The 26,092-nt window shown below is 39.6% G+C and overlaps 1 protein-coding gene across 1 annotated transcript; it reads left to right on the forward strand.

The window, feature by feature from the left end:
* The first annotated feature begins 2,106 nt into the window (after positions 1 to 2,106).
* On the forward strand, positions 2,107 to 26,092 carry CNRIP1 (cannabinoid receptor interacting protein 1). The gene is made up of 3 exons (XM_069582994.1): positions 2,107 to 2,848; positions 4,901 to 5,051; positions 25,110 to 26,092. Exons 1-3 carry the CDS (start codon positions 2,670 to 2,672, stop codon positions 25,272 to 25,274), a joined length of 495 nt encoding a protein of 164 aa, XP_069439095.1. The 5' UTR covers positions 2,107 to 2,669; the 3' UTR covers positions 25,275 to 26,092.

The raw sequence follows: 26,092 nt of genomic DNA on the forward strand, positions 1-26,092 counted from the left end.
TACGGTTCATGTATTGCTGAAGCCTGACTTGGAGAATTTTGAGCATCACTTTACTAGCAGATTACTACTAGGAGGCCTGATTTCCCCACATCTTTACCAACACTGAATTCAAAAGCCTTTTAAGTTTGTTCCTACTGATAGGCCTAATAGTTTGATATTACTGATTCAATCTGCATTCTTCTGACTCTTCTACTAGAGACGGTGAGCATCCTTGTGTGTGTGTTAGTTCCTCCGTCGTGTCTGAGTCTTTGCAACCCCAAGGACTGTAGCCCACCAGGCTCATCTGACCGTGGAATTCTCCAAGCAAGAATACTGGAGTGGTTTGCCATACCTTTCTTCAGGGGATCTCCCCGAACCAGTGATCAAACCAGGGTCTCCAGCACTGCAGACAGATTCTTTACTGTTCAAGCTACCCAAGAAGCCCAAATAGTGACTGTTTGCATTTCCACCTAATAACAGTTGTTAATATTAGATTCAGCACTAGAATGTGCATTATCTCATTTGATCCTCATGACAACCATATCAAAGAGATAGCATCTACTTCCCCCTCCCGTATTTTACAGATGAGAAAACCATTTCCAAGAGGTAGTGAAACTTACACAAGGTTACACAACTAGCAAAGTGGTTGAGTGTGGATTTTATCAAGTCTGAGTGTTGTGATTCTGGGCTTAATCACTGCACCAGCTGCTTCTGCTGCCAGGAACATTTTCAAGCCATTTCCTCCAGCATTACTCACTCCCCTCTAGTGAAGTCTGAACAAGTTGGTTAAATTAGTAAAAACTTGAAGAGTCCTTTTGCCGAAGACAGTATGGTAGACACTATTGGGAAACCCGAAGAGGCAAAGATCCTGTGCCAAAATCTTCTTAGGGAACCAAAATACACTACATATGAGAGGCATATGGGTTCCCTGGTTCCTCAGATGGTAAAGAATCTGCCTGCAATGCAGCAGATCCTGGTTCAATTCCTGGGAGGGGAAGATCCCCTAGAAAAGGGAATGGCTACCCACTCCAGTATTCTTGCCCTCCAGGCTCCTCTGTCCGTGGGATCACAGTCAGAGATGACTGAGGGACTAACACTTTCATTTTCACTTTTTTAAACAAATTAATATATATATATGGATATATATCAGTATATTTAGAAGGAAAATAACAGCAATGTTAGTAACTGTGGTGTGGTGGGCAAATCTATCCAATGTCAGGCAAACAAATGGCCATACTCAATTCTTCAGCTCTACAGAATTTAATAACCTTCAAAGAGTAGTGTGGGGAATATTGCAGACCATCCTGAAATGAGAATTAAAGCTGATTTTTTTTTTTAGATGACCAGGTTTTGCTCCTTTTAAAAAACAAAACAAAAAAAAGCTGATTTATATTTGTAGAATATAGGAAACAAATCACCTTCAAGATGGAGCTATTTCTAAAGAAAAGTATTACTACCGTGACTGAGCAAAACCCACCGAACAGACTCATCTTGCCCCTTCGTCCTCACTAACCTGCTTCTCCATTCCCCAGGTGTGCTCCGCGGCCCTGGTACTATCCACGAGGTGGTGCTGAAGCAGGTGATCATTCCCGGCTATCTGAAGCCATTCCCAGTGGAGCCGGGACACCATTGGTCTCCCCTTGCCTCCAAAATCTAGAGCTGTCAACCGACTTCTGCATGCTTAATATGCAAACCTGAACTCTGCGGGTGTCGCAACGGATGCCCTGCCAACAATCTTTGTACTGATCCCTCCTCTTGGCCACTGTCACCATGCCTTAGACCCATGCCAATTCCTTTGACAGGGTTATAATAGCTTATCCTACAAGACCAGTGAAAATGTATGTGATTCATTACACGGTTTCATTCTTGAGACAAGGACATGTATAATGGAAATACACACCCAAGAGAAGATGTAGCTCCTTGAACATGTATTGGTTCTTTCCTTTTTCTTTTTTAGCGCGCATTCCTAATCCAGGATGGTTTGCAATCCACATTAGATGGAATTGCTAGTATCCTCAGCCTTGTCCCCTAAACTTTGGAAAGACATGTTTCCTGAGATTAAAATCACTAGCTAACGGTCTCCTGCCCCGCTTTGGCTCCTCAGCCTCCTCCTGGCTGGCTGGGGCCAGATCCGCGAGCAACGGTGTCCACAGCTCTTCGCTGTGCGAGGGGATATCCAGATCCCGAAGTCTTGCGGCTGGATGTAGTGCCTCTTAAACCCAGGATCTACCCGGTTCCTTCCCATCCTCCCCTCCGCCCGCCCCGCGCTGCCCTAGGAGGAGCCTAAATGTCCGCTTCCCCCCCTGAAGGGGATTGTAATGCGTAAACAGGATTAACTCTCTCTCCTCCAGCTGCGCGGATCTGCCCGCGGCCTGCGGGCCGGAGTGAGCCCCATGGGTGCGCGGAGCGCGCGGCTCGGGGAGTGGGGGATGCGGGAGCACCGGGCCTCGGAGCTGTCCCTGGGGCCCGCTTCTTCGCCGAGGGGGTCTGGGGACCACAGCTTGCGGAGCTGCTCCTGGGAAGCCGGGGCTGACGGCCGCGACGGCTCGGGCTCCTAGCGGCAGCCTCCGCTCTGCCGCCTCCCTCTCCCTCCCCGCGCTTCCTCTCCGCCCACCGCGCTCCAGCCGCCCGGTCGCCGCCGGCTCAGTCCTCCGCCCCCCTGGAGCCGCCGCGCCCGCCCGCGCCCAGCCATGGGAGACCTGCCGGGCCTCGTGCGCCTCTCCATCGCCCTGCGCATCCAGCCGAACGACGGCCCGGTTTTCTACAAGGTGGACGGGCAGCGCTTCGGCCAGAACCGCACCATCAAGCTGCTCACGGGCTCCTCCTACAAGGTGGAGGTGAAGATTAAGCCCACCACGCTGCAGGTCGAGTGAGTGCGGGCGCGCGCCGCGGCTGACCGGCCCGGCTTGGGATACGCTGGGTGGAACGAGGCCCCCGGGACAGCCAGAGCCTCTTCCGGGCACCTCTTGCCTCTCACCTCGCCCGGAGGGCCCAGGAGGTTTTGTTGGGGGGAGATATGAGGTCAGCTGTCTGCTCCCTAAGTCATCTCCGCTATTCTCGCTTCCCTCCACGCCTGAAGGGTGAGGTGTTTAAAACTGCAACTGGAAACCAGGGGATTGGGGGCTTTTTCTTGTAAATTTCTCATCCCTTCTGTCCAGCCACTGATGCGGACCCTCAGGCGGCCGGGGTGGGGCGGAGGGGAAAAGCTCGCCTTGGGCTTCACCTGCCGCAATTCTGGTTCATCTCCGCCGGGTTCTGCGAGACTGAAGGAGGGACAAAGGCTGAGTAATGAGGTATAAAATTGGGGGTGGATGATTATTGGGGCTTCTTAAGGATGCTTGCCGCTCATCCATCAGCCATTATGAGCCTGGAATCCCGGGGCTGGAAGAGCAAGACGGAGGGCAGCCTTCCCCGCTTAGGCCTAGTTTCCCTTGCCTGGTGTGTTTCTTTTTCTCCTGAATTGTCTGTTCAGCCTGGTGATGGGATTAGCAGCATCCTTACAACAAAAGGATGGTGGTGTGTGTGTATCTGTGTGTGTGTGTGTGTGTGTGTGTGTGTGTGTGTGTGGCAGAAACTATCTCGTCTCTGCTGTCAGAGGTTAATGTATCCAGTAAACCTCTGGCTAGAAAGTCAGTGTAGAAGAGTGCAGGAATGGGGAAGTATCCTTTACCATAAGAGGTGGAGTCCTTTACCTCTCAGCTTCTACCTAAGCAGGGTGTGAAGTCTAGTGTGGAAAGAGGAAAGAAACCACCCTGTATTTTATCTACTTCCATTTGCTGAGTTCAGAAGGTGGGGTGGAGAGGGCTGATAGGTTAAGTCTCCCGCAGTTGACCTTAATTCAACAAAGTTGTATCGGCCTTCTAGGTGCCAGGCTCCAGTTGAAAGATCTAGAATCAAACCTGGGTTGCTTCTGATGCTCTTGGTCTGTTTACTTGTCAGCATCCCCAGCAGCTCCAAGCATCCATTATCCTCACATTTCCAGGTGTTCTGTGCATCTAGATACGATCTAGACTTTTCCTTTCCCTTTTTTCCTGGCAAACCCTTCTACCAAGTTACCTAGTCTAGTTCCCTCAGGATAGTTCTCTATTTTTCAAGTTAATCTAAAAACAAATTTGTGTTAATGATAAAACTTTTTTTTCCTGTTATACTTTAATTTTTTCAAAGTGCTTCAATGCCCTAACCAGTGGTTCTCAAACCTGAGTGTACATGAGAAATCACCTGGAGGGCTCTTTAAAACACAGATGACTGAACCTCACCTTAAGTAGATGTAGTAAACTCTACCACTAGAGTGGAGCTTAAGAATTTGCTTTCTGATAGGTTGGCAGGTGATACTGACATTGCTGGTCCAGGGATGACACTTCAAGAACCATTACCCTAACATGAGGAAATGATGCAGTGAGAATTTTTGGTATATGCCTGGCTTGAGGAAGTGTACCCCCCAAATCGTGGGACCCCTAATGTTCTGATGTTGGAACAGAAAAAAAATTGTTAGAGAACTTGTTCAGTGGTTTTGAATTCTTCCTGTGCATTAGAATCACCTCTGCAATGTTAAAATTAATTTACAAATGCCCAAACCACACCCCAAGCCAAGTGTTTGAGATAGGCTGGGTATAGCTAGGTTTTTTAAAGTTCCACGGATGAGAAACTAAGAGGAAGACCATTGACAGAATCTGACTTACCCTTGTACAAGTATTCTGGTGAGAATAGTCATGTCAATCCAGAGAGATTAAGCAGTTGATCTAGGTTCACATGACTGGTTAGTTGGGAAAGACAAGCTCCCTAAAGTTTCAGAACTTTCTATCACACCACAGTGTCTCTGTTAGCCAACCCTGTATGGTTTCTGCCCAGGGTTATGGTCCAGACCAGGACAGGGTGCCTAAGCTAATTTCTACCGTATATGATCAACTCAAGTCCATTGCAGGAACATTTCCATTGGTGGTGTGGTTGTCCCACTGGAACTGAAGTCTAAAGAGCCCGATGGGGACAGGATCGTATATACGGGAACATATGACACAGAAGGTGTGGCCCCGACCAAGAGTGGAGAACGGCAGCCCATCCAGATCACCATGCCGGTAAGGTCTACTTGGGAGTGTTGGGGTATGATGCCAAAGCAAACGGAAACCATGTAAAAGACAATAATCACAATTTTCCCTTAAGAAAGGATATAAAATCAAATACTATGAAATGTTATATCAGCTCATAATTTCATATATTCGTTCATAATGTCCCACTTGTTGTTGTGTTAGTCTCTAAGTCATGTCCAATTTTTTGTGACCCCATGGACTATAGCCTGCCAGGTTCCTCTGTCTATGGGATTTCCCAGACAAGAATACTGGAGTAGGTTGCCATTTCCTTCGCCAGAGGTTCTTCCCAACCCAAGGATCAAACCCACATCTCCTGCATTGGCAGGCAGATTCTTTACCACTGAGCCACCTGGGAAGCCCAGTGTCTCAGTACAGTTAATTAAATAATCCATGCTTCTCCAATGATCTGTTTTATAGTAATTTCTTTGTGGCAAAAGTTCAATTCTCTCCCTACATTTTTGTTATCTGTTCCATCGGTCTGCCTGTACTTACACCACTACTGCACTGTTTTTACAGAACGTGTTTGTATATTTTATAATTGGCCACTTTACTAAACTTGCTTACTAAAATTCTTCATTCAGTGATCTTGGATTTTTCAGGTAGATAGTCATAATCATTAATTCATATAATAGTGTCATTTTCTGGGTTTTTTCCCTGCCCTTATTTCATTGGCTAATGCTTCTAGAATAATGTTTTCCACTAATAGTGATAATCCTTATCTCCAATGTTTCACTATTAGATGTACTATTGGCTTCAAATATTTATCTTGTTAAAGCATCCTTTTTCTGGTTCATTAAGAGATAATTGGGAGATGTGTTGAATTTCATTTCATTCCTTTATCCATCCATCTATGGAAATAATTTGAAATACTAAACATCTCTTCATATCTTAAAAGAAACCCTACTTAATGTCACTTATTTTTAATAATGTTGTTACATTGAAAATGCTAATATTTAAGGGTTCTAATTTTTAATTTTATAATTTTTTTGTTTGGCTGATTTATCAGCAAATATGTAAAGACTTCTTCTATATATCAGGCATTGGGAGAAGAGTGGTGAACAGAATAGATATCCCTGGCTTCATAGGGCTTCTAATCTAGAGGAGGAAAACATACTTTATACAAGATTATCAATAATAAAATGAATAATTATTATTGTACAAAATGTACTAAAAGAGTAGTGGTACCCTTGGGACATATAGCAGGGGTCTTAGTCTAGCCCAAGATTTAAGGGATGGCTTTCTTAAGAGCTGAGAGAAGAGGGAACACTTGAGGAAAAAGGAGCTACAAAGATCAACAGCTGGAGGAGAGCAATAAATGTGTTTCAAGGAGTGAGTAGCCCAGCATAGCTTGAGCAGACAGTGAGGTTGAGACTGATTTAAGATTAAGATGGATTTAACCCAACATTGTCGGAGAAGGCAATGGCAACCCACTCCAGTACTCTTGCCTGGCAAATCCCATGGATGGAGGAGCCTGGTAGGCTGCAGTCCATGGGGTTGCCAGGAGTTGGACACGACTGAGAGACTTCACTTTCACTTTTCACTTTCACGCATTGGAGAAGGAAATGGCAACCCACTCCAGTGTCCTTGCCTGGAGAATCCCAGGGACAGGGGAGCCTGGTGGGCTGCCGTCTCTGGGGTCACACAGAGTCGGACACGACTGAAGCAACTTAGAAGCAGCAGCAGCAGCAACCCAACATTGTAAATCAACTATATTCCAATAAAAAAAAATGTTTTTAAAGATTAAACTGGAGAGGTAAATAGAGCTTAGATGTTACAGGGCCTGCTTATTGAATTTATCTTCATGCCTGTGGGAATCCATTGAAGGTTTGTAAGTCAACTTTGGTATGCAATTTACATACAGATTGTATGTAAATATATTCACCAGGCTAGATTACTGGAGTGGGTAGCCTTTGCCATCTCCAGGGGATCTTCCCAACCCTGGGATCAAACCCAGGTCTCCCACATTGCAGGCAGATTCTTTACCAGCTGAGCCACAAGGGAAGCGCAAATATATTAATACACCAATTTATTTATTTATTTATTTTTAGTTTTTTATTTTTTTAATTTTAATATCTTTAATTCTTACATGCATGAATACACCAATTTAAGGTGTACAGTAACATAGATTTTGACTAGTGTATAATCACCACCCCAGTAAAAATATAGAACATTTCTGGTCATCCTGAAAATTTCCTCCACGCCTACCTGTAGTCAATGCCCCCAGTCTTAGCCACTCTGAGCTTTTTGTCTCAATAACAGTTCTAATGGTTCTAGAATTTCATGTAAATAGAATCATAGCATTGTGCCTGATTTCCTTCACTCAGCATTATGTTGTAGTATAATGTTTTTGTTTAAGTCGTTGGTTCCTTTTGTTACTGAGTAGTATTTCATGGTAAGGATATACAAGAGTTTATTTATCCCTTTACCAATAAATGAACAGCTGGGTTGTTTGCAGCCTTTGGAGTTATAAATAAAATTGTTATGAATATTTGAGTATGACTCTTAAAGTGAACATGTTTTCGTTTCTCTTGAGTAAATACCTAAGAGGAGATTTAACAAATCACATGGTAAGTATACGTTTAACCATATGAGAAATATCCTGATTGTTGTACCATTTCATATTTTTACCAGCAATGTATAAGAATTCTAGTTACTTTACATACTTAATTATATCAGTCTTTTAAGTTTAGAAATGCAAAAGACCTACAAGAGCTAAAACATTTTATTTCATGATCTATATTTTAGTCTTTAAATTGGATAGCCTAAATCTTTCAGCTTTGTTTATTCAAAGTCATTTTGACTATTCTAGGCCCTGGGCATTGTTATATAGATTTTAGCATGAACTTGTCAGTTCATCCTCCAATTCTCCAAGACCTGGAATATTAATTGGGTTTGCAAATTGGGCAGTTTGGAAAGATTTGACACTTTAATATTGAGTCTTGTGATACATGAATATGTCTGCTTATTTAGGTCTTCTTTAATTTCTCTCTATAAGGCATTACAGTGTTTCCTGTACAGATTTTATACATATGTTGTTAAATTTTTCATTACGTATTTCATACTTAAACACTATTATATATGGTGGTTTACTATTTATAGAAATAAAATTGATTTTTTTCTATATTCATCTTGAATTCTGAGGCCTTGCTAATCTCACTTATTAATCCTAATAGTTATTTGGGATTTTTTTTTTTTGTAGAACACTTAAGCTTTTCCATGTTTGATATAATGTCTTCTGCAAAGAAAAAGTTTTTCTTCTTCTTTTTCAATTCATATTCCTTTTATTTCTGTCTTGATGGCAATGCCTAGGACTTCCAGTCTGATGCTAAGCAGAATTGATGAGAGTGGACATCTTTGTTCCCCTAATCTCAGGAAGAAAGCATTCAGTCTTTCAACACTAAGTACGATGTTAGCTGTAGGGTTTTTTATTAAATGTGTGTTATCAGGTTAATGAAGTTCCCTTCTATCACTAATTTACTGAAATTTTACTGAGAGGTTTAAAAAAATATGAATGTGTCATATGTTTTCAAAGATTCTTTCTTTACCTCCTGGGATGATCATATAATGTCTTCTTTATTCTCTAGTAGATTTTATTGTTTATTCAATGTTGAAACAACTTTGAGTTATTGAATACTAGGATAAATACCAATTGGTCAATGGTATGTTCCCTGTATATATAAGTGGATTTGATTCATTAACATTTTATTGAGGATTTTACATCTGTGTTCCTGAGAAATATTAGTCTGTGGTTTTCTTTTTTGTATTGTCATTGTCTAGTTTTGGTATCAGAATAATAATAAAATTATTTGAAAGTTGTTCACTCTTCTGTTTTCTGGAAGAGTTTATATTATTATTATTAAAATATCATTTTTATTTAATGTTGGATAGAATTCACCAATAAAGGTATGCATTTAATTTTGTTTAAAGGTTTTTAGTTACAAATTCACCTTCCTTCTTTGATAACGGGCTATTCAGGTTTTATTTCTTGAGTTAATTTTTGTAATTTGTCTTTGATATCATTCATTTATTTCAACTAAATTGTCAAATTTGTTTGCACAAAATTGTTGGTAATAATCCTCCACCATCCTTTGATGTGTTAGGGTCTCTAATAATGTCCACTTATTTTTTCTGTTTATAATTTTCCATTCCTCCCTTATCCCCAACCAGTCTAGCTAGAGATTTACCAATTTTATTGGCTTTTTCAAAAACCCAGCTTTGTTTTCGCATGCTTCACTGACCCATTTTTCTGTTTCATTGATTTCCAATCCTATCTGAAGTATCTCTTTCTTTTGCTTGCATTAAAACATTTTAATTTAGGTTATACACACAGAGATAGAATTTGAGTGTATAAGTTAATGTTCTTACCAAATTTGAGTTATTTTTAATTTTTATTTTGCCTCAAATTCTTTCCAACTTTATTCTCTCCCTTTGTAGTGCTTCAATTACACATTGGACAGTTTGGTATTAGCCTACAGGTCTTTACTTTATGGATCTCCAAATTAGATAATTCCTATTGATGTATACTCAAGTTCACTGTTTTTGTCATCTGCCCCAATTTACTCATGCTTGTTTTCTGATTTTTTTTCTATCATTATATTTTTCAGCTCTAGAATGTTTATCTGTATTTTCTATAGTTTCCATTTCTCAAGGTTCCTTATCTGTTTGCCCATTTTGACCATATACCCCTTTACCTCTTTGAGCAGATTTATAATTGCTTGTCTGAAATATTTATTTGGTAAATCTAGTATCTAGTCCCATTTAGAGCTGGAATGACTTTTTTCCTGAATATGGGTCATGCTTTCCTCTGTTGTTACTTGTTTGATAATATTTGATTAGAAACTAAATGTTATAGATGGTATATTGTTGATTTTAGTTTATTTTATTCTTCTGAGGATTATTCTATTTTTGCGGTACATTCCGGGACTGAAGCTGCAAATGCTAGCTTTCCAGCAGGATAGCAGCTGAAATCTCTGCTGAGTGGAGTTTAGCAGTCAGCTAAGGAATTGGACAGTTTATACTATGAGTTTGGTATCCATCCACCCTCAGGTTCCTCTAAATTTCCTGTTTCTCTGCCAGTCCTGAGCCCTTTGCTTTGGTACTTTCAAGCCACTAAGGCTTCAACTTCTCAGGTTTAGGAATGCATTCAATTAAAAAAACAACAAACAAACAAAAAAAACAGCAGCAAACTTCCAAATCTTTTTCAGCATAACTTTCTCTTTCAAGAATTGACGCTTCCCTTAGTTGAAATCAACCCTGCCAACACCCTGATCTGGGACATCTGAGGAGCCTGGCATCCTCTAGCCCATGGGGTCGCAGAAGAGTCAGACACGACTTAGCGACTAAACCGCCACCAACCTCTTAAACTATGAAACAATACATTTCTGTTGTTTGGTGGGGGAAATAGACTCTTTACTGGTTGGTCTGTTTTTTCAAGCAGGAAGAGCCCCCTCCCAGCAGCCTATACATGGCGATTAGCCTGTAGAATTATGGCATAACCACAGTCAGATTTGGGGTCTCACCTCTTCTACAGCTCTCTTGCTTCCAGGATTTTCTCCTAAATTTCCAGCTGCTCTTCCAGCCCAGGACACTCTTCTCCCTTTTCCAGTGGATAAAACTGCGGTTTCCTTCTGCCAGAACTGCCTGTGATTGGGGAGCACCCTCAGGCAAAAAACCACAGGGACAGTTCTTAATTGTTAGAATTAAGATCCTTCAAGAGTAACTGATTTCTGTCTTGCTTTCAGTTGCTTTTTAAAGGCATCAAATAGCTTTTGTTTACATTTTGTCAGTTTCTTACAAACTTATATCTTTGTAAGTTTCATCTAACAGTTCCACTCCACTATTACCACCATTTTAAAAAACATTTCAATGTAGGACTTCCATTTCCTGGTAACGGTGATAAGATTTGCCAGTTGTTAAAAATCAGTCTAGTAGCAATGTGTAGATTAGAAGGGGAAATGTGCAAAGGACTTCACAGTTTAAGTTGAGGTGTTAGAATTAATCGCTTTGTAAAATGAATTGGGCACATTTTCATAGTTTGTGCTCTGAAACTGTCTACATGGTATATGATTTAGCTGTTATTTGAAAGTCTGACAGAATTTCCCCATAAAAGACAGGATCCAAAGTAAAGATATTTGGAAAGAATATCCATAACTTTCGACTTAGTCCATAAGTTTGCCTTTGGAGAGGCTTTGAATGTTTTATTGAGTCCGTTTTAGTTGGTTTTCTGAGAAAACCATCCATTTCTACAGAAACACATTTTAAAAGGTATTTTAGACTTCTAAAAAAATATTTGAAGATCACATATCCAGTAAAAGACTGGTGGATCAAAATAAATTTCTTTTGTATCAAAGAAGTGTCCTTCTAGTGTATCAAGAATAGCATATGTATCGATAATTAGAGTTAAAGGAATGATTAACTGGAAGCAGAATTGCAATTGCTTATCAGAATTTTATTTTTATTTTTTTAAATTTTATTGAAGTTTAGTTGATTTACAGTGTGGTGTTAATTTCTTCTGTACAGCTAAGTTCAGTTCAGTTCAGTTCAGTCGCTCAGTCGTGTCCGACTCTGAGACCCCATGAATCGCAGCATGCCAGATACTCAGTCATATATGTTTATATTTTCCAGAAAATCTTGGAAAATCCCGGAAGACTATATATATATAGTCTTTTCACAGTCTTTTCCATTATGGTTTGTCATAAAATATTGAACATAGTTCCCTGTGCTATACAGTATGACCTTGTTGTTGTTTTTCTATCCTATATATAATAGTTTGCTTCTGCTAATCCCAAACTTCCTTTCCCTCCCCCCCCAACTCTCTCTCCCGCTTGGCAACCACCAGCGTGTTGTCTATATCTGTGAGTCTGTTTTTGTTTCATAGATATGTTGATTTGTATAGTATTTTAGATTCCACATGTAACTGATCTCATATGGTATTTGTATTTTTCCTTCTGACTTACTTTGCTTAGTATGATAATCTCTAGGTCTATCCAGGTTGCTGCAAATGGCATTATTGCATTCTTTTTGATAGCTGAGTAATATCCATTGTATGTGTGCACCACATCTTCTTTATCCATTCATCTGTCAAAGGACATTTAGGTTGTTTCCATGTCTTGGCTAAATGGTGCTGCTTGAACATAGGGATGCATGTATCTTTTAAAACTTTACTTTTGTCTGGGCATATGCCCAGGAGTGGGATTGCTGAATCATATGGCAACTCTATATTTAGTTTTTTGGGGGAAACTCCATACTGTTTTCCATAGTGTCTGCACCAATTTACATTCCCACCAATGGTGTATGGATCTCTGCCCCCTGTCCAGCATTTGTTATTTGTAGACCTTTTAATGATAGCCATTCTGACTGGTGTGAGGTGGTACCTCATTGTGGTTTTGATTTGCATTTCTCTAATAGTGATGTTGAGCATCTTTTCATATGCCTATTGGCCATCTATCAGAATTCGAATGAGAGCTCAAAAGGCCGGTGGGCTGACTTTAAGTTGTTCATTCTTTCACTGAACTGGTACCAAGCACTGGATCAGGAACGGAGGCAGTCACAGTAGATGAGACTGTGTCCCGTTCCAGGTGGTCACAGGACAGGAGAGGAGACCTCCCCTCCCCACGTTCTCCCTGGAGCCAATAGGGGCTGAGGGGAGCAGGGCTATAACTCCCTCTGGTTTTAAAATGGTGTGAGTCACACTGCTTTTGCTGTAAGTGTAAAAAGAACACTAGGGAGAACGATTAACAAACAATTTAGAACTTGGTTGAAACCTTAATTGGATTTGTAAACTAAGAACATCTACATTATTTTGAATGAGACTGAAACACGGTATTTTTTTTAACATGAGTATAATTTAAACATATCCATATCCATATCACAAATCATACTGTGATTTTATTACTCACATAAGTCTGGATTGCCTGTCTAGGTACCTCCTAAAAGGCTGGGGAGCTTTTATGTTACTCAATGCCTTTAGGATGTGTTGTGGGGAAAAGAATCTCTATGCTCTAACTCCAGAATCCTGAGTGCCATCTGTAAAGCCTGGATTCTTCCATATAATTTCCACTCTAAAAGAAGCAGGTGGCTGATAGTTGAGCGTTCCAGCAGTGATCACATAGCGTTAGGTTTGAGCATTGGCCATGCATTTGTGGTTTATTTGTAGTAGGCTGATTCTCAGGAAAACAATGGAAATTAGAGGTTTTCTTATTATGTCAGCAGCTCTGGTATTAAATTCAAATGTTCGTTCTAGTGGTGAAGCTTTCAGCTAGTTTCATCATTATCCTGTGACATTTTTAAGTTACCATTATTATGACTCAAATTTTTAAAAGTGTAGACATAACGTATTCTCACAGGCAACACCAAAACCTTGAATTATCCAGGTAAATACAGTCAGTTAAGCAGCAAATTCCTGGATTATTAAATTTATATACTTTATCAAGGGAAACATCAGTGGTGTGGGTGCCTGAGGAAACCTCTAGAATGTCAGAATTAAAACTGGAAGTTCTGAAGGTATTAGGATGCCATCTTCTTCTATAATTAGCTGTGTGTTAGCCCCTCAGTTGTGTCCGACTCTTTGAAACACCGTGGACTGTAGTCTGCCAAGTTCCTCTGTCCATGGGATTGTCCGGGCAAGAATACTGGAGTGGGTTGCCATTCCCTTCTCCAGGAGATCTTCTTGACCCAGGTATTCTGCATTACAGACAATTCTCTATCATCTGAGCCATGAGGGAAGCCCCATAATTAACTGTGATCCCAGGCAGTGGGATCCCAGGCTTAACTCAGTGGGCCTGTTTCTTTAATACAAATAGATGGATTCTACTCTTTGATCACTAAGACCACTGTCAGCCCTAACATGGTATAAAAATTATAAACTTACCCTTAGGGTATGATACTAGTTATTTGCTGAAGTCAGATTCTCAAATACTGTCATTTAGGATGACACCAACTAGGACTGAAATCCAACAAATCCATATAGGATTCCTTTCTGGTTGGGTACAGGCATGCCGAGAAGTATGGCAATGCATCCCAGCATCTCAAGGGATTTGCATGTTTCTTTAAAAAAACTGAAATATCAAGATAAGATTCAGAAGTGTGAGCAAACTTTTAAAGCACCAGTAATCCCTACATTTTTATTTTGTTCATTTTCAGATTAACTCCCACATAAATACATTCTATAGTTGCAATCATTTTTAATATATATTGTCCAACTTTCTACATATTTTTAAAATTTTAATGGTAATATAAGACTGTATCACAATGTATCATGATTAGACTTACCCAGATATTAGATATATTGATTGTCCCATCATAAAAAGTGCTATAATGTAAAATTTTATATATGTATATACATATATACATATATATCCATGTCAATCTGAGTAAAAATATTTGGTCAAAAGAACTGAATCTTTAAGGCTCTTCTCCAGTATAGCATTTTGGTATTTGTTTTTTTAAGTTGTACATACTATTTTACAATGTTGCTAGCAATGAAGAAACCTACTGACTTTGTTATAATTATGACATCACTGAGAATTACTTCAAATGTAATAGATTTTCTAGTTTACTTTTCACTATCACAAGAATAAACATTTCTACATGTCAATTTAATTTTGTTTCTTCTGTAGATTGTTCTTTCATGTTTTGTCAATGCTTCTGTTGGAAATTATTTTTTTAAATCACAGACTCCTAATAAAAAAATCTGTCATATCTATCCTATTTCTCTTTTGCTCTATTTTATTTTCCATTGTGTCAAAATACAATTACACTAAAATTTTTCATTTTATTATGATTTTTTCTTTTAAAATGAAGATGGTTATTTCTTCATAGTCGACAGCCTATTTTGGCTTCCCCATAATTTTAGATTTTATGTGATTTAACTTTCCTCTAATTCTAACTTCATTTATGTTTATATTGTACATCATTTCCAAAAGATTTAAAATGGTATTTCACATTTTATGAGTCTAAGCAGTAAAGCCTAGGTCCTTAAATATAATTTCTACTCTAGAAGAAGCAGGTGATTGATTGTTCCAACAATGACCATACAGCTTTTGGTTTGTGCATTGGCCTTGCATCTGTATTTTATCAGTGATAGGCTGATTCAATTACAGTTGAAATTAGAATTATTATTAACTGAAATTAGAAGTTTTCCTGATCAAGTAAGCAGCTGAAATGTTAAGTGAAAATTTCATTTTAGTGATGAAAGCCTTGCATGTGCTTTAACACTATCCTATGACAAAACTTTGGTCAAGCTTAAATATTATACATTGCTGACACAACCACTTGCACAATAAGGAAGTCTTGAGATGTCTAGGTAAAGTCAATTAATCAAGTAGGTGAAGCTAGCAAGGAAAGCTGAATTAAAGGTACACCAGAACAACTTCTTACAAGTCTAAGGTTACCTCAAGATAGTTTCTCAGATTTTTAAATGCTGGATAAATGATGCTAGGATAATTGGCTATTTGGGAGGCTCTGTTCTTCTTTCCTGATGCCTTTCCTTCTTTCCTGATCAAAAAATATTTCAGATGGATTATGAGATTATCTCTAAAGCATCAACTTTGTAAAAAAAAATCAAAATGAAAAGAATGTATCTAAACCTAAAAGAAATGGAAGAAATCCAAAGATTAAAAATGGAAAACTCTGATTACATAAATATAGATTTCCTGTTAAACATTGTAAACAAAGGTAATTAAAGTTTCCTTAAAAGGCAAATGATACTTGGTGACACGTGAAAAGCTTGTTTATAACATGGATGGTTGAGCATTGTTGCCTCGATTTACCACTGCCCGTGCAGACAATGCTGCAGCCCTGAAGCTGAACTCAGGATGTTATCAAATGCCATCTGACTTAGATTAGTGGCAGTGATCTCTTCGTTCACATAATTCCAGAGGCCCTGGCACAGGGAATCAATGAATGATACCCAATTCTGAGGGCTTCCCTGACAGCTCAGTGGTAAAGAACCTGCCTGTACAGGAGGAACCTCTGTACAGAGGGGATGTGGGTTCCATCCCTGGGTGGGGAAGATCCCCTAGAGAAGGAAATGGAGCCCACTCCAGTATTATTGCCTGGGAAATCCCACAGACAGAGGAGCCTGATGGAGGGCTATAGTCCGTGGAGTCACAAAAGAGTTGGGCACGGCTTAGTGACTAAACAACAACACGCAACTCTAAAAGCCTCCACCCCCATTTCAAAGAGTATTGCTGACTTGTATCTATGGGACTAATCCTCCACTTAGTCCCTTCAAGGAGAGAGCTCAAAGGGAGAGTCTGTCTGCATTATGATAGTCATCACATTAGTCCCCTTTTGTTTGGCCTCTTAGACAGGAGCTGGGGATAGTTTGGAGGAATGAGGCAAGCAGTGCATGAGCTTGTTGTGAACCTGTGTTGTGCCGGAAGGTGGCCTTATCCATGCGTTCCCAAATGTAAAATGTGTTCCTCATGTCAACTCTTTCTAATATTTTGGCACAATCTGTTGCTTCATATATAAAGAAATCTTCAAAACCAGTAAGGAAGAGAACCTTACTGGGCATAGGAAGTTGAAAGAGAAGGACATGGGAAATTGAAAAATAAGCAAAAAATAATAGGCTAAAGGAATGTAAATCATCAATAAATATTAAAAATGACAATTTCACTATTGATAAATATGTATATATATAAATAATACAAGGCGAATTTTCACCCACAAAATTGGCCAAATAGTAGAAATACTACTACTAATTCAATGCTAGTGTATTTCTTTATGAAATATGATTTACTCTAAATTGATTTGGGGTCCTGCAAACTTGCTGAATTTGCTTGTTAATTGCTTCAGTTTTTGCACACATATTTTTATCGTGAATTGAAAGTTTTGTTTCCCTTTTTCCCCCTCTTGCCTTAAGATACTGACTTAGGGCCACTAATACAATGCTGAACAGGAATAGAAGCAACTGCTCTCCTTGCCTTATTTCCATCTTATAGAAAAGGACTCTCTTCACTTAACGTTGAAGGTGATGTTAGCTATTGTTTTTTTATTGATGGCCCTTAATCAGACTGAAGACATTTTCTTCTATTCCTAGTTTGCTGAGAGTTTTTATTATATATATGATAATAAAGTATAAGGATGGTAAAAGGTATAAATAAGGATAGTATAAGTATAAATAAGGTATAGTTCAGTTCAGTTCAGTCGCTCAGTCGTGTCCGACTCTTTGCGACCCCATGAATCGAAGCACGCCAGGCCTCCCTGTCCATCACCATCTTCCGGAGTTCACTCAGACTCACATCCATCAAGTCTGTGATGCCATCCAGCCATCTCATCCTCAGTCGTCCCCTTCTCCTCCTGCCCCCAATCCCTCCCAGCATCAGAGTCTTTAATAAGGTATAAGGAAGTTGAATTACCACATGTTCTTTCTGCATTTATTGATATGATTACATAGTGTTTCTCCTTTATTTTGTTAATATGCAGGTTACATAGATTTTCAAATATTGAACCATCCTTGAGTTCTGAAGATAAACCTCCAATGTAATATCCTTATTATGTATTGCTGGATTTGATTTACAAATATTTCAAGCAAATAAAATTATATGTAAGTTTTATGCATAAACCCATGAAGGATTTTTGTCTGCAACTTTCCTTTACCCATAATATCCCAGATTTTGGTATCAGGATAACAGTGGCTTCACAAAATGAATTGAGAAGTATTCCTTCTTCTGTTATGTAGAATCAGTATTTTCCCCTTAAGTATATGAATTTATCAATGAAGCCACTGAGCCTGAAATTGTCTTCCTGGGAAGAATTTTAATTACAAATTCAGTTTCTTTAGTAGTTAGAGATTTAGTGATAGTTTGTGTCTTTCAAAGAATTTATACATTTGTATACCAAATATATTGGTATATGTTGCTGCTTAGTCTCTAAGTTGTGGCCAACACTTTTGCAACCCAATGGACTGCACCCTGCCAGGCTCCTCAGTCCTTGAGATTTCCTAAGCAAGAATACTGGAGTGGGTTGCCATTGCCTCCTCCCAGGGATCTTCCCAATGCAAGGACTGAACCCATGTCTTGTGCATCAGCAGGCAGATTTTTTACCACTGAGCCACCAGGGAAGCCCATGTTGGTATAACGTTGCTCCTGATCTAAGGATCCCATGTTGTTACCAATATAAGATCAATAGTGATAGCATCTTTCATTCCTAATATTGGTAATTTGCTTTCTTTTTCCTGCTCAGTTTTGCTGGGATTTATCAATTTTAAAGACAGTTTTTAAAGAAGATTTTAGTTTCATCAGTTTTTCTTTACTGTTTTTCCTTTTTCTGTTTAATTGGTTTCTGCTCTTTATTGCTTTTCTTCCTCTTACTGCTATACAGCTAAAATTAAAAGAACTGGAAATGTCAGCTTTTGGAGAGAATGTATCAATAGAACAACTGAAAGTCATATTGCTGGTGGGAAAGTAAAATGGCACCATCACTTTGGAAAAGTTTAACAATTTCTTATGAAGTTAAGCATACTTATAAGACTTAGAACTTTTAACCCTATATATTCAGCTAAGAGAAATGGAAAATAAGGCTTTACTAATAAAACTTCAAACAGTACAGGAATAGAGATGTTCGGAATCCAGTAGGAATTGGTAGGTCATACCACAGTTAAAAGTCATAGATGCTTATTTATTCTGAATTTGTTTACTAATGAAGTAACCTCATGTCTCTATCAATACAATAAGTTCATTCTGTGCTCCTAAGTCAGTGAATTTCTGAGTCACTTTATTCTTAATGAATTTCACATGTCACCGGTGAAACTGAGTAGAATGGTGAATGGAGAGAAGTACTCTGGGGATTCTAGGTCATATGGTTGTAAGACCACCACAGAAATTGTTTAAAACAAATTCTTCAGGACTTCCTTGGTGGTACAGTGATTAAATATCTGCCTTCCAATTTAGGAGACATGAGTTCAATCCCCAGTCCGGGAAGATTCCACATGCCATGGGGCAGCTAAGCCCATGTGCTACAGTTACTAACCCCACACTCTAGAGCCCATGAGCCACAACTACCAAACCCACATGACAGCTACCGAGCCAAAGTGCTGCAACCCAGAGCCTTTGTGCCTAGAGCCTTTTCTCTCCAACAGGAGAGGCCACCAGAGTGAGAAGCCCATGTACCGCAGGTAGAGAGTAGCCCCTGCTCTCCACAACCAGGGCAAGCCTGCACAGGGTAACAGAGACCCAGCACAACAGAAAAACAATGTTAATAAGATATTTACTGTTTATTAACAAGTCAAGATTCCTCACTTATTACTGAGGACAACAAATGAGTCTCCTCTCCTTAGAATCCGATGGGCTCCCCTTCACATTGGTGGTCAAATAAAAGTGTACCAAGGCTTGTAACTTCTAAGAAAACTAAAGTAAATAAAATGTCCAGGTCTATAGTAGAGTGTCAGTTTCAGAATACGATAGACTGGGTGGCTTAAACACCAGATATTTATTTCTCACAGTTCTGGAGGCCGGAAATCCAAGATCAAGGTGCTAGAAGACCTGGTGTCTGATGAGAACACTCTTCCTGATTCATAGACAGCTTCTTTCTTACCATGTTCTCACATGAAGGAAGGGAGAAACAGATCACCCCTCTTATGTCTATTTTTATAAGAGCACTAATCCTATTCATGAGGGCTCCATCTTCCCGCCATAATTACTTCTGGAAGATCCCACATCCAAATACCATCACTGGGGATTTAAGCTTCACCATATGAATTTTGGGGAGATACAGTCAGTCTGTAGTGGCCTCCTAAAACATTCTACACATGACAATTCATAGATGTTCTTCTCATTCAGGGAGAAAAAAAGAAACACTGTTCAGTAGCTTGTAGCTCATTTGCTTGTACACTGGTTATCATTTTCTAGATGAAAATTAGGAAACCTAGGTTCTTGACTTGCTCCTACCACTAGCTGGCTGCACAGTGCTAGAGCAACTCACTTAACCTCTCTGAATTAGTTCTTTCATCCACAAAATGGAGATGTTAAAACCAGTCACAAGACTGAATGAGATTAAGTGATAGTAATTGTGTATTTTAAAAAAGAGAGCTATTAAATGCACAGAATTATACTGTCTAATTGCATCACTGGGGAGCTTGCCTGGGTAGATTTTCCTTGGAAGGCACAGATGGGTTGGGAGAGGGTAGAGAGCTGTGTAGTTGTTTCTGTTCTTCAAAAACAATGTCGGCTTTGAAGCCCCCATCTGTTCTTAGCCAGAACAGAAGAAATCCTGAGTTAGGTAGAAATGGCCAGGAAATAGAGCTCCAGAAGGAAGAATAGAAAGAGCGCTTATGAGAAGTTAAAACAATTAAGATGTGGGAGAGAGGAAAATATATGCCTAGTCAGCAGCAGTTAAGTTTGCTATAACGTGACCTTGAATCCAACATTAATAAAAGAGAAACAAAGTAGAATTTTTAGCTGTGACTTGCTGTCAACATATTTCTGTTTTGGTTTACTGTGTTACTGAGAATTCTTGGATGGAGACTTTCTTAGCTGTAAGGTTACTCAGATGTAAGTGTAGTGCCTTAAGGGCTTTCATTTTTGTTGATTGCCTGTGGTCATAATCATCTTTGTTTGTTTTTGTGACTAACTTTTATTTATATCTATTTCCAAAAAGGCCGCAGTATTGTTTCTCCCACTTACCTAACCTTGTTTCAAGCTGCTCCTGTGAAAGTTTAGTTGGTGTTTATACAATATTTTTATAATTTAATTCAGTTGCACTTAAAATGTACAGTATCCTACATTGGTAAAAAAATAATAGTAAGTCATCTCGGTGATTTGTAAAATGAGATATCAGTTTATTATTACCACTTAAGGATGGTATTATAAACAAAGTTGTAACGTTTTCATTAGGATATATGTATCCTTAAATAGATTTTATTAAATCCCTAGGGTTTGAGGGATATTCGTGTTAATTTTTCAGGGGTGATAGATCCATTTCACCATTTAAAATATTCTTTCTGCTTATAAGAGTAACATATTTATTGCAGAAAATCTAAGTGGAAAGATACAAAAAGTTTACTTTGGGAACTATTGTTAATATTTTTCCATTTCCTTTTCTCTATACATCTTAGTGTATTTGAGCTCATTTTCAGCCATCTTTTTTCTGTTAACATTGTTTTAATCATCTTCTGTCATCATTAAAACTTAATTCCTGGGCTTCCCTGGTGGCTCAGTGGTAAAAAAAAACCCACCTGCCAATGCAGAAGACACAGTTTCAATCCCTGATGCAGAAAGACTCGACATGCCACTGGGCACCTAAGCCCGTGTGCCACAGCTACTGCGCCTGCCCTCTAGAGCCCACCGACCAGAACTACTGAGCCCATGCACTGCAGCTACTGAGCCCCATTCCTCAGAGCACATGCTCCGCAACAAGGAGCCACCGCAGTAAGAAGTTCAAAGCATAGCCCCCACTCACCACAGCTAGAGGAAAGCCTGCACAACAGCAAAGACCCAGCATAGCCAAAGCGAAATAAATAAATAATACACTTTTTAAAAAACCTAAATTTCTGTTTAGTGATTATACATATTCAGAGTACAGATATACCACCATTTTTCATAATACTTTCCTAAAGTTGTAGGCTTAAATAGCTTCTGGTATTTGAAAATGTTTGCTAAGTTGATAGGTGAACAAGATACAAAACTCTGAAAGTTTGTATTTCTTTAATTACTAATAATACTGCTGCTGCTAAGTCGCTTCAGTCGTGTCTGACTCTGTGCGACCCTGTAGACGGCAGCCTGCCAGGCTCCCCCATCCCTGGGATTCTCTAGGCAAGAACACTGGAGTGGGTTGCCATTTCCTTCTCCAGTGCATGAAAGTGAAAAGTCAAAGTGAAGTCACTCAGTCTTGTCCGACTCTTATATTTTTCAGAGTTAGCCAATTTTTTTTAATGAACTGTTCAGTTTTATCCAAATGTTCTTAGTAGTTCTTAACATATTTTATGTTAAGGATATTATCTATTTGGTAAAACTTGTAAATACAATTTGGCTTAACATTTTTTCTGATTATAAAAGTAAAAGTTGATCATTAAATCTTTAAAGTGCCAATAAGTACATAGAAGAAAATGAAACTTATTCCATCAGCATTAACGTGTAATTTTTTTAATGTAATTTATTTATTGGCTGCACTGGGTCTTCGTGGCTACATGCAGGCTTTCTCTAGTTGCGGAGAGTGGGGCCTTCTCTCTAGTTGTGGTGCACGGGTTTCTCATTGCTATGACTTCCCTTGTTGCAGAGCCTAGGTTCTAGGCGCATGGGCTTCAGTAGCTGTGGCCCCCGGCTCAGTCGCTTCTCACAGGCTCTAGAGCACAGGCTCATTAGCTGTGGTATGTGGGCTTAGTTGCTCCACGGCATGTGGGATCTTCCTGGACCAGGGACTGATCCCGTGTCCCTACACTGGCAGGCAGATTCTTAACCACTGGACCACCAGGAAAGTCCATAACATGTATAATTTTAATGACATTAATGCTAGACAGTCTTTTTGGTACTCTGCTTAGTTCAGGTAACAATACAGAATAATAGAAAATTTTATTTAAATATTTACATTTAGAATTGTTACGTAGTATTCCACTATATAGATATGCCATAATTAAGGATGGAAATTTAGTATTCAGGTTTTCACTATTCCGAACACTGTGATGTCAAGATAAATTATAAATGAAATTGCTATACCCAAGTATCTTCACAGCTTTACTTGATACAAATTACCCTTCCAAAAGGCTGTGTAATTCAGTTGCCACTGGCAGGGTTAAGAATACCTGTCTCCTTGTTGCTCATTAAAAATCAATATTTCTAATTTTTAATCAACTTTGTTGTATAGCTTACATATAATAAATATACCCATTTTAAGTATACTGATTAATGAGTTTTAACAAACACATACATGTGCTCATGTAACCACCACCCCAATCAAGATGTAAAATGTTTCCGTCACCTGCAAAAAGTTGCCTCTGGCACATTTTCATCAATCATCTATCCCCTCTTCCTACCTCAGGTAACCTACGTAACCACAGATGTTTCCTCTCAGCACAGATTATATTCTGGGGCTTCCCTGATGGCTCAGCAGGTAAAGAATCCACCTGCAGTACAGGACACACAAGAGATGCAGTTTCAATCCCTGAGTCAGGGAGAGCCCCTGGAGTAGGAGCTGGCAACCCACTCCAATATTCTTGCCTGGAAAACTCCATAGACAGAGGAGCCTGGCATTCTATCACTACAGACTATATAGATATACATATATATGTACAAACATATATGGAATCATATATTCTTTGGGGTTTAAATTCTTTTGCTCAGTATGACTTTGAAATCCAACTTTATTGCTTCCTGAATCAGTATGTTCTATTTCATTGTTAAGTAAAAATCCTTTTTATATTAATAGATATACCAAAATGTGTCTATCAGCAGGTAAATGATGGAACATTTGGGTTGATTCCAGTCTAGGGCTTTTGTGAATAAAGCTGCATATTTGTGCACAGATCTTTAAGTTATGACTTTCTAAAAAGAGAGACTTCATTTTCTTAGCTGAGAGAAGATTTGTGGACTCGAGGTACATCATCCACTGTTACAAGTCAAGCGAATTTTCCAAAGGCAAGCCAAACCTTGTTTTGGGATCAGATTAACAAGATGAGGCAATGGTGCAGGATATAATTTTGAAAGCATCTTGGAAAGCTATCTGGGAAGCACCTGATCACCCTCCCCCTGTGGCAGCCGCATGCAGAAGGCTCCTATTGCTCACTGCCCTCCCCCCTCCATGTCTTCTGGCTCCTGACAAGTCTAAGAACCCTACTAAGTCAGTCCCTGTAACCTCCCATGACAAGGGAGGGTCAGAGGAGAAAATAACAGCAGGCATCATACTACTTAATGCCAGGTCCCCTAAATAGCTCCAGGAGATGGTGGCAGGGTCAGGCTACCCCACAGGCCACTTGAGCCCCTGCCCAGTGGCCTCTAGGGTATTCTGTACCCTCTTCTGAGCTACATGAGAATTGTGTGCTCATGACTCTGGAGAATTCTGTGCAGTGTTTTCAGGGCCTGTCTTCTGGAAGAAGAAGGCAAATTTCTTGAGAGCAAGGAGCATTCCTTATACAAATATTTCTATGTGCAAGGCACACAGTAGGTACTCAACTATGGCTTTGGATAATGTATAATCAAAACCTGAGGCATGGGTATGGCTTATAAACACTCAATAGTACTTGAAAGTTAGCATCTTTAGCAAGCAAATGCTTTCGATAAGATAGGTATTCCTAGAGTTGAAATTAATGATGGGAGGGCAGTTGTATCTTATGTTTAGTCCTGATGTACACACGTTATTTGGTACAACTGTTTTTTGAAACAGAAACCAAAAACAATCATTAAACACCATTCCCTCTCTTCTCTTCCCAATCTCCCTTCTGTGGCAAGCTCTGAAATTCTGAAATTCTAAGAGTCGTTTCCAGAACTTAAATTTGGGAAACATATACATTTGGGGAGTTATTTTTATTAAAGGCAATATCATAGCAAATGCAATAAGTGTAATAGGAATATGATTTTATAGAGAAATAAATGACTTACAGATAGCTTTTCAGGAAAATCTTTCTTGTAACAAAGGAAGATCGGTCGTTAGAGTAAAAGGCCTAAGCTTTTATCACAGGAGCCCGGAATCATTATACTGGTTTCTAAAACGTGAGGGGCAGAGTGTAGGGAGGAGAGTTAGTCATTGCAAACCTCTTACTTAGTGCAGGAATCCTTTATTCTTGCAGCAGTCCACACCGGTCAGGTCACAATGTTACCGTAAACCTCCAACCAGATGAATGTTCTTCTCTGTTCTGCAACATTTTACCTCTATATGAATAGAAAAATGTACTCTTAAAAGTCAGAACCTTGAAAATGGGCTCTCCTGTGTATTTCAGGTAACATTCTTACCTCGAAGCAAAAACAATAGAATGTGAAGGTTAAAGTAAAAGAAACAGCTCTAATATGGAGTCAGATCTGTTCTTCCCTGTTACACCTCTTCCACGAACACCAGCTCTTGTCTATTGCTGGTGGCAGAATGAGTTTTTGACGGGGTGTGTTTCTCTTCCCTCAGTTCACTGACATTGGGACCTTCGAGACGATGTGGCAGGTCAAGTTCTACAATTACCACAAGCGAGATCACTGCCAGTGGGGAAGCCCCTTCTCCGTCATTGAGTACGAATGCAAGCCCAACGAGACCCGCAGTCTCATGTGGGTGAATAAGGAGTCCTTCCTCTGAAGACAGCGCTTTTTGATGCTGCTGGACAGTCTCTTCAGAGACCCAGTTTTAGCTGACCCAGCACAAGCCTTCCCCGAGGCACACCACACCATTGCTGTGTCCTGTCGGGTGCCAAGGACCCATTAGCCCTGATTATTTTTGAAAGTGTAATTCCCCTCTGATTCAATATCCCTGACACAAAAGATTGTGATGTTCCCTGCCCAAGAGGCTCTCTTTCTGTATTCTGTATTGGTATCCCTGCCTCCAATTGTTCTTGGTCACCCTGGTGACCTCTTGGAGGAGCATCGTAGAATCTGCAGGCCCTGTCCCGCACTTAACTTCTCCACTGATGACTGTGCTGTTTTGTTTCCAAGTTAAGTGCTTCCCTCTTTTTTTGTTAAATGTTAAATAAAAAATAACAATGTGCGTGGGTTCCATCCCAAGTGTGCTATGGTAACATGTAGCTTGCAATGTTTCCCAACTCTCAAAGCAGGCTTTGTGAAAATGTGATGCAAACAGCAGTCAATGGGACTCAACTGTTGTGCTTTCTATAAACAGCTTGGCTTTTTCAGGGAAGGATAATGACAGAAGAGAATTTATAACTTAGTAAAATTCAAGTAATGTATTGTGCTGTGGCCTAGTGGAAGTGGGAAAGAGCCTTGTGTGGACCACTGTTAAGGTGACCGAAAGTGACAAGGTTACCTTTTTGGTAAGTGATTGTGGTGTCCAAACAGGCATACTGATGGCCTCCCTACATTCCCCTTCACTTGAACTTTGTAAAACTGTGTATGGAAATGTAATCAACTTTTGATATTTCTTAATAAAGATATTGAAAATCA

This window comes from Ovis canadensis, chromosome 3 (genome assembly GCF_042477335.2).
Source record: "Ovis canadensis isolate MfBH-ARS-UI-01 breed Bighorn chromosome 3, ARS-UI_OviCan_v2, whole genome shotgun sequence".
Taxonomy (NCBI): domain Eukaryota; kingdom Metazoa; phylum Chordata; class Mammalia; order Artiodactyla; family Bovidae; genus Ovis; species Ovis canadensis.

Excerpts from the sequence above, each read along its gene's own strand:
- CNRIP1 (XM_069582994.1), top strand. The coding sequence starts at position 2,670 with ATGGGAGACCTGCCGGGCCTCGTGCGCCTCTCCATCGCCCTGCGCATC. Across the intron at positions 2,849-4,900 it reads CCCACCACGCTGCAGGTCGA|GAACATTTCCATTGGTGGTG; the intron begins GTGAGTGCGGGC and ends AGTCCATTGCAG. Across the intron at positions 5,052-25,109 it reads CCATCCAGATCACCATGCCG|TTCACTGACATTGGGACCTT; the intron begins GTAAGGTCTACT and ends CTCTTCCCTCAG.